General features: G+C 44.9%; 1 protein-coding gene across 1 annotated transcript in view; it reads left to right on the forward strand.

Moving 5' to 3' along the window:
• Nucleotides 1–2,363: 2,363 nt before the first annotated feature.
• Nucleotides 2,364–15,571, forward strand: part of LOC141049265 (unconventional myosin-X-like) — a 105,982-nt gene continuing 92,774 nt past the window's right edge. Inside the window, exon 1 of the mRNA XM_073545519.1 lies at nucleotides 2,364–2,811. Coding sequence (XP_073401620.1) covers nucleotides 2,791–2,811 — 21 coding nt within the window. The 5' untranslated portion in view covers nucleotides 2,364–2,790. The remainder of the gene's footprint in view (nucleotides 2,812–15,571) is intronic.

Genomic DNA, 15,571 nt, shown 5'->3' on the forward strand with positions numbered 1-15,571 from the left:
GTCTTTGCTGCCATTGATTGTTCGAACTCATCTAAAAAATGTTCTTATTAGCCGTGACCCCCTGGGCACATGCGGAGGACCCCCGTGCCATTTTTCATTATGGACACTAATGATAATTGGACCATGCCATGTCTCTATCCCACAGAGCAGATGTCCGGTTGAAGCTTTGCAGGGGGTTGGACACAATCCTTGGTCCGAAGGGGAAGAATAAGTTTTACTTAAAAGAAACTTTTGCCGTTTTCAGGATCTCTGCTTGCAGCAGACCTTCTTAGGGTTTGTCACAATGGCATCCGCTCTGGACAATCCTCCTAAGCAATTTGAACTCCAGATCGTTTGACTTTACACTAACTGATACATTGTAACAAACACTCAGGGCAGGAACAAGATCGGTTCCGCTGCGATTAGGTTTTACACGTTGGTCGTGTTTTTTGTGATTGTTTCCAAAATGGCAAAATTTTGCTTTGTTTGTAGAAAAATTGCAGCATAAGACGTGAATAAACCCGAATACAGCAGCACAAAACTGTCTACCATTATATTACAATGTATCAGTCTAAACTCCAGGCTCTTACAGAGGATTGTATACCCTAGAAACAAGTGTGACGTACCCTCAGCTGTGAGAATTCTTAGTTCTCTGCAGGTTTTCAGCCTCTGGGCATAAACAGGAATATTCACATCCACTGACAGCAAGCAGAGATCTGGAAGTGAGACATTAAATTACAAAGACTACTGGAAAGTTCCAAATTATTCCATTGTACTTTGATGAATCTGTATTTGTATAAAACTGGGAAAACTCGCTTTATAAAGGCTCCTATTCATAAATCTAGAACTTCCCCAGTGCAGGACACGGAGATGTCTTCCTCCCCAGCTGGGAGTAGTAGTAACTCTGCACAGGCACTCAGAAATTATGCTTAAAGGGGTTTTCCTAAAATTGACAGTTATCTTTCCATAACATAGGTGTTATCACCTGAGACCTCAACAATCACTAGAGCAGAGGACCCGAGCCCGTGCCAGTGGAACTCCACTCCATCGGGACCCTAATTCCAGTGATCAGACACTTATTGACGATCCTGCAGGTAAGTGATGAACTGTAGGAAAACGTCAATAAATATTTGATGTGCATTTTGCGCACACAAAATTTGTAGTGTTTTACAGTGCCAAGGAGAAGAAATTTTACTTAATCTCTTCCTCGTGTTGCATTTTTTGGGAGCAGAATCCACTCAGATTTTTTTTTTTTTAAATCCACAGCATGTCCATTGTTTGTGCAGAATCAGCTCGGAAGCCGGTGTTGGGGTAAGGTGCACACAATTTTTTTTTTTTTTAGGCTCCTCGATAATGTGTTAAAAAATGCAAACAAAATGTACAAATTTACAGCAATGTAAAATGTACCTGCTGTGCAGATTTTCAGTCTTTGTAAGCTTCTTTTAACAGCTTTAGCTTTTCAAAGACGTAAAGGGGTTAAAAGTGATCGCTCCAATCTACTGGCATCTTCCACATTAGAAGACAACTAACTATTATCAAGAATTACGGTATATATAAAAAAATGCTGGTGTCAAAGACATTGCAAAAGACATCAGGAAAAACACCGCTTGAAGCGTCTTTCTATTGCAAAAACTGTGCGGGAACATCGGCGTCTAAAAGATGTCATGTGCACCTACGCTTAGGTTATGTTCACATGTTGCATTTTTTTCCGCATTTTTTTCCGCAGGGGAAACCTGCTCTGTTTACAGTAAAGAAGCAGATTTTGCTGCGTTTTTATTGCCGCGTTTATTTCGTCTCTTGTCCATGTTGATAGAGTTTAGTGGCCCAAAAAAAGCAAAAGCCTGAATTAACCTCCTTAGGTTTTTGCACCAAAAACGCAGCAACAACTGATATCTGCGTTTTTGCACTTACCCACTGTTTCCTATGGATGAAAAAAAAAGCTGCAAATACGCTGAAAGAAGTGACATACTGCAGTTTTCCAAATCAGTCAGGAAAATAACCAATGTGTGTGCATGTGATTTCTGAAACCTTATAGACTTTGCTGGTACTGTAAAACGCAGCTTAAAAATTTGCATAAAAAAACACACATAGCCTTAGGCGCCGTTCCCACAGTGAGCTTTTGGTGAGTTTTTTACGCTGCATATTTTCTAAAAAATGCAAGTAACTTATTTTGGTTAATGGGTGCAGAAAGGTGCAGAAAATCTGCAGCATAAAAAACTCACAAAAGTCCCGATCCTGCTGCATCTGTGGATTTTCGCACACAATGCGAGCCCCAGCGAGTCTTTGTGAGTATATGGGAAAAGACGCAGCAGCAGCAGCGCAGGAGGGGTTTGATCGCAGGCCTGGCCTCTATAGGAGGAGCTGTCTGGGAGCAGCTGAGTTCAGTTAAAGCCTTGGTCAATGCAGGATCACAGGGAGCTGTGAGTGCGTCTTGGAGGATCTTCCATTGAAGGCTATGCTGCTCCTGCACACAGAGGTGGGGTGCAGGTCCAGCTTCTGCCCCCAATTAACCCCTATAATTGAGAACAAAGGGCACCGGCGGAGCTGGGACTCCGATTTGCCCGCACCATCTCTTTGTATTGGAATATCAGGAGTTGGATACTAACCTAGCCTAATCCTACGGGCATCAGCACATGGACTGTGGCCATTAACCAGATCTTACCGACCCCGTATCCTCCATCCCATCAAGTGCCAGTGACTATTTGTAAGCCATTTTTATTTTGACCCCTGAAATATTGCTGCTTTTTTTTTTTTGGATTTCGTGAAACCCGGAACCCTGGATTATAGCGAATCTGCAGAACTCGTAGGAAAATGGATGAGTATTTCATGGAGGTAAGTGCAGGACACAACATATGTTCTCCAGGTAACGGGACATCTGCAGTTTCACATGTCTGTGTCCATAAAGTACAGGGGATTGACACCGTTCTCGCTGCTTTTGTGGAATGATTCAGGATTTCGGTGTTAATTCCTAAAAACGCTACAATTTTGAGCATTTGTGTCCACACACTGGAAAAAGAAATAATTTGCAATCAGAAGAAATCAAGAGGTGGTGGTAAATTTGCTTGGTGGTAGTTACGTGAAGTGGGTGGGAGACCTGGGAGCGAGGTGAGGGGGCACCACCACACCCATCATCCTTACAGGACACTGTAGAGGTCATGTCAGCTAGTTTGTGAGCTGCATTGCAGGACTCCGTTATGTATATCACCTCTCATCACCACTGAGGGTTACGGAATAAGTCCTATTGAGAAAGTGTTCGTGTGACCAGCGCATCCTGCCTGCACAATACTGCGCTTACATCACAACCTGGAGGTGTGCAATACTGACGGGAAGATGCACATGGAGGATCTAAAGGGGAACTCTAGGAAACATGGGCAATGTCGTACAATCACTTCTGTGGGCTAGATTAACACTGTTTAAATGACTTGCACAAGTGTGATGTCACCCGGGGGTCAATGAGTCAGCCAAGTGAGGAGACCACATGGCTAATTTTATGGTATTTGACTCACATCATAAATTCAGTGACTTAGGATGTGTCCTATGATACAAAAGTGGTGGGAAACCAATGGGCCGTGATAAAACTGGTCATGTCTTTTTGGCTCCAAATCTTGACCCTTGTGTCACTTAAGTCTTTTCCATGTTGGAAAGTCTCCTTACATAGTGAGATGAGCATAAAGTTTCACAGCAGACACATCTGTAGACCAGAGCCCTACAAACCTCCTCCTACGGTGCCTCTTCTGATTAGTTGGCATAACGTCGTCATTGAGGCACGCATGATGGTGCACCAGGCCTACTAATCGGGAGAGGTGCCAAGGATGCCGGCAGGTTGGAGGTGGTTCGCAGGGCTTTTGATTGGCGGTCATAGACCCCCAACGTGGCCACTGTCCTGCAAGTCCTCTTACACTACAGAAGAGTATTTCTTTCATTCAATGTCCTGTGGGATGAAAACCATTTCACTCTACTCATACTGGCCACAGGAGGTCCTAGATCCTCAAGACGTGTCTGATCACTAGTGGCCCAATATCCGATAAGACCACCAGACGGTGTCTTAGCACCAACTCCCCCCCCCCCGCCTTCTGTAAGAAATTAGATCAAAATGTTCAAATTCGCCATTTTCCACCATGGTGATGACATTAGCCAACTAATGAGATGTGATCCGGTGACCTCACCTCCATCTTGATGTCATTTCTCCCGTTTCTGTGGCTTTTTGGCTCACAGGTGACACTATATGGTTTTTATAATCCTGCATTTGTCACGTTGAAGACCAGATGATCTACACGGGTTAAAATATTGACATCGGGAAGGGGAAGTCCCTTCCAGGAAAGGACTATTTTAGGTGGCATCATGGCCTACAAGGCATGAAGGTGAAACCGTCTTGGCACAAAGGATGAGCCTCCTCTTCTGCAGTGCAGTGATGGGGGCTTCATCTCCAGTCCTCGCTGCCTGTGTTTGCCAGTCAGTAGAGAAGGCTTTGTTCTCTCGTCATGCCTGATTGTCCTTCATTGTTCCCCCACGTCTATTGCTCTTTATTCCCCTTTTTTTTACCTGCATGTTCACTCCTGAAAGTGGCCACTTTGGTCATTTTGCAGAGCTGCTGTCTGACCGTGCAGAGAATTAATTAAATCTGGCTCCTCGCATGTCTCCGCCATTCATCTCCGGTCTAGATGAGCGATAACCGCTGTCATATTGTTGCTCGGCTAAAAGTTTAAGTGTTTGATTCATTTATTTCTTTAAACCCTGAAAAAAAAAAAAAAAAACCCTGTTATGGCCGGTGGAAATAATTACGTCGCTTTCTATGGTCCGGAGAAACGTCGCACTGATTGATAGTTTTATGTGTTGGATTTTCATCTAGATGACGGGTGAACCAGAAATTGTGCCTGATATGATACTGATAATGATGTAATGTGTGTGCCGCCATATGGTGCCACTATACAACACCACATGGAGATGTTCTCACTTAGATGCTATAAAACACAATTTTTTTTTTTTCCTTATTCTGTATGAAATTAGGTACATGTGGAGATACAGTATGGTCCGGTAGATTTTTATGGCTGCCATATTGAAGACATTAATATTGATGACCTATCTTTCTGCTTCATAGCGTCTGATTCCTGGAAATCCTGCTGATCACTTGATTCGAATAGATAGAGAACTTTCACTACCATTCACGGCCACCAAACCATGTATGGCGCTGTGAGCCATGACCCCCTGGAATCAACTGATCGGCTGGGGAAACCGCTCCCGACAATGTGGTATTGAGGGCTTATGTTAAGGCTAGCTCATCAATATTAACATTTTGCAAAACTATTTTAAAGTTATTTAAAGCTTTGGGGAAGGGGAAGACATGGACGTCATCTGAAAAGGGCCAATATCCTTGAATAGCTCACTTGACATTAATAAGCTTACTGACTGTGGCCCACTTGCCTCCTGAGTCCCTTTTCTTCTCTAATACAGACAAGTACATCCTTATAGAAACAGTCTGGGTTTTTTTTTTGTTTTAATTCTTTTGGTTAATAGTAGATGGTAGGGTCTCCAATTGACATCAGCAGGAAAGGGGCACAAACTTTTCAAGGTCAACTTTTTTTTTTTTTTTTTTTTTCGCCGCCTTACTCTTGGAAGTTGTCCAGCCCTTATTTTTTTTATCACATCCTCAAAAGTTATGACATTATCTGTAAGCATTTTAGTTCCTGGAGTGTATTCCTCCTAACTACCACTAGGGGTCATTGTTTGAAGTCTAATAATAATCATACGGCATGACGTGAGCCAGCTCTCATGTACTGCCTGGGAAAGTGCTGTAGCACACGGGCATTGGGGGTCACTGACCGCAGTGTTGAAGCCTCTTCTGCTGTACAAATAGTGTCGTCAATGTATCGTTCATCTGTGGCTTCGGAATAGCGAAAATTCTTATAGTGAGATGAAATATATATTCTCCTCAATATTAGTTGAGGCGTCAAAATAGTTGATCCCAGGGCCCTGGAGACATTAGGAGTAATGACTTCATGCAGGGTTTGATTAGAGGACCCTTCAGGATTTTTTTTCGGCGCTGTAAGTCCCCAAAAAAGTCCAGTTTTCCCAGCAAGATGTGTCAATTTTGGTTATTTGATGGAGCCCATAAGCTTTAGACTGTTGCCTGATCCCGGATCTGGCGCCAGGGACATAACCATAGGGGAGCGTAGAGGTTGAAGTTGCACCTGGGCATTGATGCCCAATTGGGCACATTGGCCCTTGGCCCCTATTACTCTAGATGACATCCTGTTTGGATTAGAGAGCGTTATAAAGTTTGATATCAGGAGCCAGAAGCTTCGCCTTTGGGGGGTGTTGCACTGGCATTTGTAAGTTTGCCAATTAACCTGGCAGTGAGAAGTTGGCCAAATTACTCCAGGCGCTCACAGGGTTAATACAGCATCGTCTCATAAGAACTTTATAGTCTCCAATTTGGCAAGTAATAATGACACAGATCTGGTCAGAAGAGAAGCAAATTCCATTCCCCGGGGCAATGAAGGGATTACAGTGAGCCGTGTGGATTGCATATATCATTACGGCGGCAATTCCTTCTGCTATTTCAGGCCCGGCTGATATTTCTGGTAGTCATTAGGTAATGCCAGTCATCGATTCGCTGCCAATTATACCAACCTGGTCTGCAGCAAATATGCAGCCGCGTTCCTGGGGTGACCAGCTGCCACCTCCATGAGTCACAAAAGCCACATCCCAAGGGAGAGCAAAAAACCTGCCGGTCATGACTCATCTCCTCCAATTATCGATGATGGGTAACATAGGGTTAAATTCACACTGAAATTGGAAGCGGCGTACAGGAGAAGTTAAGCAGATTTTCGCACATTTTATCCATGTGTTGGTAAAGATTTCCACTCGGTAACTATCCGGCGGTGCAGATTTTTATGCCCATTTTAGATCTGCTAATCATTTTTCCTATTTGCTTTGGTGGTGGAGTTGATATTGCGACAAATTCTGAGATGTTACAGATTGTGCTGGAGATCGGCAAAAAAAGAATAATCCGGAATTCAAAATCTTTGACGTTGTTTTTGCACAATCCACCGCATTAAACTGGCACAATCTGGTGCGACTTTGACCACTACACATAGGATGCTGTCATAGACCGGTGTGTGCCACTGCCACATCACAGGCAGATGTAATGCAGGTGGCTGGGGGCACGTTAGGTACCGTGACAGGCAAGGTGCAAAAAATTCCAGCTGTTTCCAACTTTTTGCGACTTCCTTATCACAGTTTCGGTTCTTTGTGGATCATAATGAGACTCCAAACACCTTGCGGACTTGCGCTAAGGCCTCAATGAGGCTAAAATACTAATAAATACAGACTCGGTAAGGATATATTACAGCAGGCACCACATCAGGGATTGGTTACCTGTATAAGATTGAGTCCACTTCTGTTCCTATGTCATTGCATTAAAAGCCCTCTGCCCCTGCGGCTGCGACGCCGCGCCTGCCGCCCTCTGCCCCTGCGACGCCGCGCCTGCCGCCCTCTGCCCCTGCGACACCGCGCCTGCCGCCCTCTGCCCCTGCGACACCGCACCTGCCGCCCTCTGCCCCTGCGGCTGGGATGCCGCGCCTGCCGCCTTCTGCCGCTGCGATGCCACCCTCTGCCACAGCGGCTGGGATGCTACGCCTGCCGCCCTCTTCCCCTGCGACGCCGCGCCTGCCGCCCTCTGCCCTTGCGGCTGGGATGCCGCCCTCTGCCCCTGTGACACCGCACCTGCAGCCCTCTGCCCCTGCGGCTGAGATGCCGCACCTGCTGCCCTCTACCCCCTACGGCTGGGATATCCCTCTGTGGAAAAAAAATGCTTTGGCTCTAGATATAAATAAATTCTGTGATAATGAACCCAGATGTCTCAACCATTGTTGGACTTACAAAAGTAGGATGTGAGAAGCCGGTTGTGCAGCAAAGGGTCGTGACAGGAGATCTGCTTTTTTTTGTATTGTGACATTTCCTAGCACAAAGTACAGAAGTGCAACTCTGCACAAAGCCAAAAGATTCAGGGATGGCATAACTAACCCTAATATTCCATTTTCCCCCTTGCATCACATTTAAATGCCCAATGGAAGCTGAGACATAAGAAGCTGTTAGGGGTCCTCACACTGGGGAACTGTTTGAGCTGTTCCTTGCTGCCTGTGAGACAGAAGGATTTGTATTTTCTTACCTATATTGCAGAAAAAGTCTAAGAAAATATGTAGCTTACGACAGGTCATCAATATCAGATCGGCTGCAGCTCTTGAACGGCCATTAATGTGGTGTTTTGGCTTCCCAGACACCACAAGACTAGCAAAGATTAGATTGGTGGGAGTGCCGGATAACAGACCCCCACTGATCTGATCTTGATTACCATTTCTAAAGATAAGTCATCAATATCTGAGTCCTGGATAATAGACAATCCCTTTTAAAACCTTCTCGAGGTGTGATGTACCTGTGGGTGTATGGCTCAGACTCTGCTTCACATCCTCCTCCAGAGGCACCGATTTTGATGCTAGAGTCGATCGCTGCTGTTCACCCCCTTAGATGTCGCTGTCATTCTCCTACAGCGGGATATAAGTGGCACAATCCCAGTTTCGATGACAGCCGGGGACCTGCTGAAGGCTCCCATCGCTGCCATGGTGGTTTTGCAGTGAAGAATGGACACAGACAGGGCTTCATAGGAAACCATGATTTTATCAGTATACTAAATTGTTGCGGTGTATAGAACAAGTGATTAGATAATTGCAGGTTCAAGTCTTTTAAGGGGATGACAAAATACAATAAGTAGAAAAAAAAAAATTAAATCTGTTGCCGCACCGCCTTCAAAAGATTCAATTAAAATATAACCCAAAAAAATGATAACGACAAAAACTACAGTTCGCCACTCAAAGAAAAAAAACGAGCCCTCACACGGCTCCATCGAATGAAAAATAAGACATGAGTCTTGTAAAATGGCAACACAATCTGAGATTTCAGATACGGAGCATGTCAATTTCTCGTACGTGTGCAGACTTTCCCCATAGACTTGCATTAAGGGTACATTTTTCACGTTCCGGATCGGCTGTGGTTATGGCGCTGCAGAATGTCCGCACCTATTAGCGGACACGCACTTCCCTTTTCTTTAAAGTATTTTTTAACAAACTTCTTTCCCTTGCTCCCATCCCCCAATTCTCCGTAAGTTTTCGCCTCCACTCCCTTTACTTCCTATTATAGTTAGATGACTTAGTGATTCTCTGAAAATAACTGGCTATGCAAATAGTAACCTTTATTTAGTGGCACTTACCTTTTTAACACATTCGTATTTTCCTGATTAATGGAAATCTACGGAGAAAATCTGCATGTTTACCTGCAAGAGAAGCTGACATGCCGCGGATTTTAAAGACGTGCCGCATGTCAGGTGATCCACAGGTGCACGTAGATAATAATAATAATAAATTTTATTTTTATAGCGCCGACATATTCCGCAGCACTTTACATTTCAGAGGGGATTTGTACAGACAATAGACATTACAGCATAACAATAATCACATACAGTAGAATATAACAAGAGGAGTGAGGGCCCTGCTCGCAAGCTTACAGTCTATGAGGAAAGAGGTAGACACGAAAGGTGGGTGGTAACAGTTGCTCTGATTGTATGGACCAGCCATAATGTTAAGTGTGTAACAGTACAGACACAGAGGGCTAATAGATGCATAAAGCATGTGGGAACATGATGCTGGGAACCTGGTTATGGTAAAACTTTTGGCTCTGCCACACAGGGATAGGTTAGGTTAATGTGTTGAGGCGATAGGCCAGTCTGAATAAATGCGTTTTCAGGACACGCTTAAAATTGTGGGGATTGGGGACTAATCGTATTGACCTGGGAAGTGCATTCCAAAGAATTGGCGCGGCACGTGTAAAGTCTTGGAGACGGGAGTGGGAGGTTCTGACTATTGAGGATACTAACCTCAGGTCATCAGCAGAACGGAGGGCGCGGGTAGGGTGGTATACTGAAACAAGGGAGGAGATGTAGGGTGGTGCTGAGCCATGGAGGGCTTTGTGGGTGAGGGTAATAAGTTTATACTGAATTCTGGAGTGGATGGGTAGCCAGTGTAATGACTGGCACAAGGTAGAGGAATCGGTGTAACGATTGGTGAGGAATATGATCCTGGCTGCAGCATTCAAGACAGATTGGAGAGGGGAGAGTTTGGTAAGAGGGAGACCGATTAGAAGAGAGTTACAATAGTCGAGATGAGAATGAATAAGAGAAACAGTAAGAGTTTTTGCAGAGTCAAAAGTAAGAAAAGGTCGAATTCTAGAAATGTTTTTGAGGTGCAGATGACAAGAGCGAGCCAGTGATCGAATGTGGGGGGCAAAGGAAAGCTCGGAATCAAGTATGACCCCAAGACAGCGGGCATGTTGCTGGGGAGTAATAGTGGAACCACACACAGAAATAGCAATGTCGGGTATAGGTACATTAGTAGCGGGAGGAAACACCAGGAGTTCAGTCTTTGACAGGTTCAGTTTCAGATATAGTGAGGACATGATATTAGACACAGCGTTTAGACAATCGCCAGTGTTTTCTAGAAAGGCTGGCGTGATGTCAGGAGAAGAAGCGTATAATTGGGTGTCATCAGCATAGAGATGGTACTGGAAACCAAATCTACTGATTGTTTGACCAATAGGGGCAGTGTACAAGGAGAAGAGGAGGGGGCCTAGAACCGATCCTTGAGGAACCCCAACAGTAAGGGGAAGGTGAGAGGAGGAGGAACCGGCAAAAGAAACAGTAAAGGAGCGGTCGGAGAGATAGGAGGAGAACCAGGAGAGAACGGTGTCCTTGAGGCCAATGGAATGGAGCATAGTGAGGAGGAGCTGATGATCCACAGTGTCGAATGCTGCAGAGAGATCCAAGAGAATTAGCATGGAGTAATGACCATTTGATTTAGCTGTTAGCAGATCATTAGAGACTTTAGTGAGGGCAGTTTCAGTGGAGTGTAAAGAGCGGAAACCGGATTGGAGAGGGTCGAGAACAGAGCTTTCTGAGAGATAGCGGATAAGACGGGAGTGGACCAGGCGTTCCAGGAGTTTAGAGATGAAGGGAAGATTAGAGACAGGTCTATAGTTAGCGGCACAGTTTTGGTCGAGGGATGGTTTTTTAAGTAGTGGATGTATGATGGCATGCTTAAATGAGGAGGGAAAAATACCAGAAGAGAGAGAGAGGTTAAATATTTTAGTTAGGTGAGGGGTGACAGCAGGGGAAAGGGACTGGAGGAGATGTGACGGAAATGGGTCACTGGTGCAAGTAGTTGGGAGAGAAGATGCAAGGAGCCTGCTTACTTCTTCTATGACTGGTTCAAAATCAGAGAGTGAGTTAGATGCAGTGGGGGAGGGAGGACAGTGCATGGTATGAGGGGATTTGGAGATAATTTCCTGTCGGATCTGGTCAATTTTTTCTTTGAAGTAATTGGCCAGATCGTCAGCTCGGAGCTCCGTGGTTGGGGCCTGTACTCTTGGATTGAGTAGAGAATGAAAAGTGTCAAAGAGACGTTTCGGGTTATTGGACAGTGAGGTGATGAGGGTGTTGAAATAGGTTTGTTTGGAGAGGTGAAGGGCAGTGTTGTATGTTCTAAGCATAAACTTAAAATGGATGAAATCTTCGTGTAGATTGGATTTTCTCCACAGACGTTCGGCGCACCTGGAGCACCGCTGAAGGAAACGTGTTTGCACCGTGTGCCAGGGTTGTCGCTGTCTGTGTTGTGGTGTTCTATTTATAGGGGGTGCAAATTCATCCAGGGCACTTTGAAGTGTTTCATTGTAATGCTTCAATGCAGAATCAGGACATGAGAGGGAGGAGATAGGGGCCAATGAAGACTGCAAGTTCTTCAGAAGTTTCTGGGTGTTAATGGCCTGTATGTTTCTATAAGTCTGGACAGTGGGGGTGACCTGAGCAGCCTGGCAGTTCTTGATAGAGAATGAAAGAAGATTGTGGTCAGAGAGCGGGAGAGGGGAGTTTGCAAAATCATCCACTGCACAAAGCCGAGAGAAGACCAAGTCGAGGGAGTTTCCGTCTTCATGCGTTGGAGAATTAGTAAGCTGCGAAAGGCCAAATGAGGTTAGAGATAAAAGGTGAGTAGCAGATGGGGAGAGGGGAAGAGCAATGGGGATGTTGAAATCTCCCATGATGAGGGTAGGGATGTCACAGGAGAGAAAATGTGGAAGCCAAGTGGCAAAATGATCCAGGAACTGATGGGAGGGGCCGGGAGGATGATACACCACCGCCACTTGCATGGAGAAGGGGGTGTAGAGTCTGACGGCATGGACCTCAAAAGAAGGGAAGACAAGTGAGGGTACTTGAGGGATAACCTGAAAGGTACATTTTGGTGATAGGAGCAGACCAACGCCTCCACCAGCTCTATTGTCTGATCTTGGGGTATGAGAGAAGTGTAGCCCCCCGTATGAAAGAGCAGCAGCAGCGGTAGTATCTGACTGCTGGATCCAGGTTTCAGTAAGAGCCAGGAGGTTAAGAGAATTAGAAAGGAAGAAGTCATGGATGAAGGGGAGTTTGTTACACACTGAGCGAGAATTCCAAAGTGCACAATTAAGAGAGACAGATGGCATGCAGGGAATATTAATAAGATTAGAGGGGTTTCTGAGTGTAGCAGTGGGGGGGTTTGACTTTCTATAACATGGGGGACCAGGGTTGGGAGCAATGTCTCCTGCGACTAGGAGAAGGAGGATAGAAAGAGTGAGCAGATGGTTAAGTGATTTGTGAGAGCGTCTCTGGTGTTGAATGGTGGGACTGCCTGGATCTGTGCAATTTAACAATGTGAAAAGAGCATGAGTGCTATACATAGGAGAGGAAAGAAGCGAGGGGCCAATGTGGATGGAGTGTAGAGAGTTAATGCCAGGGCGGTGGATGTGTGTGAATGCAGCGGCCAGGATATAAATTACACAAATGCATATGGTATATATTTGTTGTACTCCAAATGTACAGGGAGTAGATGTATATAAATGTCTTACCTGTCTCCTGCCCTGTCTAACTGCCATGTTATAACTGCCAGAAGTACTTTGATACATGTACTTCGATTACATGTGCATAAATGCCACCCCTGCATAAATGCTCCCCTCTCAGGATTAACTGCTTGCTGACATTGAATGGAGACACAGGAGTGGATTCAGAGCAGAGATTGGAAAAGCTGGTTACCAGATATAAGTTTGCAGAGTTGAAATAGATGCACAGAGGACATGGGATTTCCAGAAAACCCATCCACTATGCTGTAACATCTGGCTGCTACTGCATAAATACGCAGCATCATAACTGCAGCAAATCCTGAATGTGGGAACATACCCTAAAAACCAACCCTTCCCTGTAACGCCCCCTGCAGTCGATGTTCCTCTTCGTCGGTGTATTGCGGTACATTCTCATGCCGCCCGCAGCAGTAATAGCTGTGATGTGACATTGTCTTCCCACCAGGCTTTACCTTTTCGCCATTGCACCAGACCTCCCTGGGAATATCCCCCCACATTTTCCCATCTCTGCTCCCCTCCCCCGGCTTTTCTCTTCCATTAGCAGATTCAAGCTCATATTTTATTCATTCTGTGATTTGCAATGATGGAAGTCGCTGTGTTATGTGTCTGATGCCTCTCCCGGCGTTCCACGTTATCGGGCCACGCACCTCGCCGTGCAGACCACCAGCTGATCACCGTGTACCCAAATATTCATTATTGTAGTTATTTGATTGCACATTGCTCATAGGCAAAATATATATCTGACACCATTCAGGTTGGACCAGATTCCGATCTGTCCGGAGGATAATGCTGGTTGTAGTCTTGTATAATAAAGCTAGCTTTCTATCATATCTTGCACTATTATTACAGGTCTGCCTTAGAGGTCTGACTAGTTGGACAGTGATACATTCCTGGCTCTGAGTTCAGGCATAGAAGTTTTTCAGGAGTCTTGGAAAGCTTGGTGATAACCGATAAAGAATGCTTCTCTGAGCCAGTTCCTAGATGGTATATCTATTTCCACAGTGATGCATCCTGGTCTCTCATTGCTGTGCTTTGCCAGACAGATTACTCATTCAGGAGTCTTGGAAAGCTGAGTGACAAGTCTGTAATGTGTCTCATATTTGATATAGATTCCACCCAGCTTTCCCAACCCCAGTCACTGATATTAAGCTGGCCTAGTTTGGCACTTATGCATTGTCATCTCATGTTCCATCCTAAAATGGATTAGACATTCGGGGTTTTGGACAACTGTCTGATAACCCTGGTAAAAACTTGTATTGCAGATGATAGATTCTACCCAGCTTGTCCCAGGTAGCGGGTCTGTCTAGCTGGCATTTATGTATCCTTGTCTTCATTTCTTTGCAATTTTAGTCATTTAGGAATGTTGGAAAGTTGGATGATCATCATTGCTAAAGCAGTAATAAATAAGTTGTGATTAGGTTCCACCCTTTTTAAACTTTGCATAGGATAGTCCACCTAGTTGGGTATTCGTTTGTGTTAATCAGGAGGCTGGGAAAGTTTTGTGATAACCCTTGCTAAAGCTGTAATACAGATCAAGTTGTCATTAGACTTCACCCAGCTTTTTAAACTCTGCATGGGGGTGGTCTGAGTAGATGGTTGCATTAGTTAATCAGGAGTCTGTAAAAGTTGGGTCACAGCTGCTCTAGAATATGTAGTGGGAGTCATATCTGTTCATTATACATCCAGTTTTTTCAGATCCCTGTTGAATCTACTGAGCAATATAGGATGGGAGTCGGGAATGTAATGGCCTTTGCCATGCAGGTGTCTGGAAAAGTTGAATGGACTCCATTTGGCAAGATGAATGATAATTGTTATAGGAGCTACTATTCAGCTTTTCTCAGACTCCATCCCCCTCTTGGCTAATGATGAAGTAGTATTTTGTCCTGATCTCCCATCCATCTGGGACCACCATCCCTTGCTTACTGAGCATCACCCAGCTTTATTAACAAATATGGATCCACAATGCAGCGGCTGCAGATCTTGAATATTTTAGAATGCAGCTCATGAATCTGGGATGCTCAGGCGCTTAACCCTTAATACTGGTATTAACCCTTCATATGCTGAAATAAGTGTGTCAGGAATGCAGACATAGCAGGAGAGGCCATTGCTGAGTCAGTGGAAGGAAATGTAAGGGGGGGGCTATTACTTACTAGGACATCAGTAGGGTCAGGACACAGGGGAGACACATGGCCATGATCCATCAGTCCCTCCCTCTGTAAAGGAAGCAGTTCATGTTGAAAGGCAGAATTGTTGACATCCTGAATACTTTTATGTTGCAATGAGATCTGGTATTTCCAAACACTTCTATAAGTCGTGGCCTGGAATGTATACATCCGGAGGCTGCCGTGCTGATCTCACGGGCCGGCATTTCTGCGCCAAAAAAAAAGTTTGCTTATTTACATTTTTTTTCAAATTAATTTGAAAGGTTCTCAAAGTTCTGTAACGCCAGTTGATTGCGAAGATGGGGAACCCCATTCTTGTGGTTTGAAGAGAGACCCCCTTATACATTTTGTCTTATGCCCTACAGCTGGAGTTCTGCGCCTGATAAAAGTGGCTAAAATGGGCAAACCTGACCTAAAAAGGCACAATTCGGGCAGTGTTA

This window comes from Dendrobates tinctorius, unplaced genomic scaffold (genome assembly GCF_039654945.1).
Source record: "Dendrobates tinctorius isolate UK_male_01 unplaced genomic scaffold, ASM3965494v1 ptg000143l, whole genome shotgun sequence".
In the NCBI taxonomy this organism is placed as follows: domain Eukaryota; kingdom Metazoa; phylum Chordata; class Amphibia; order Anura; family Dendrobatidae; genus Dendrobates; species Dendrobates tinctorius.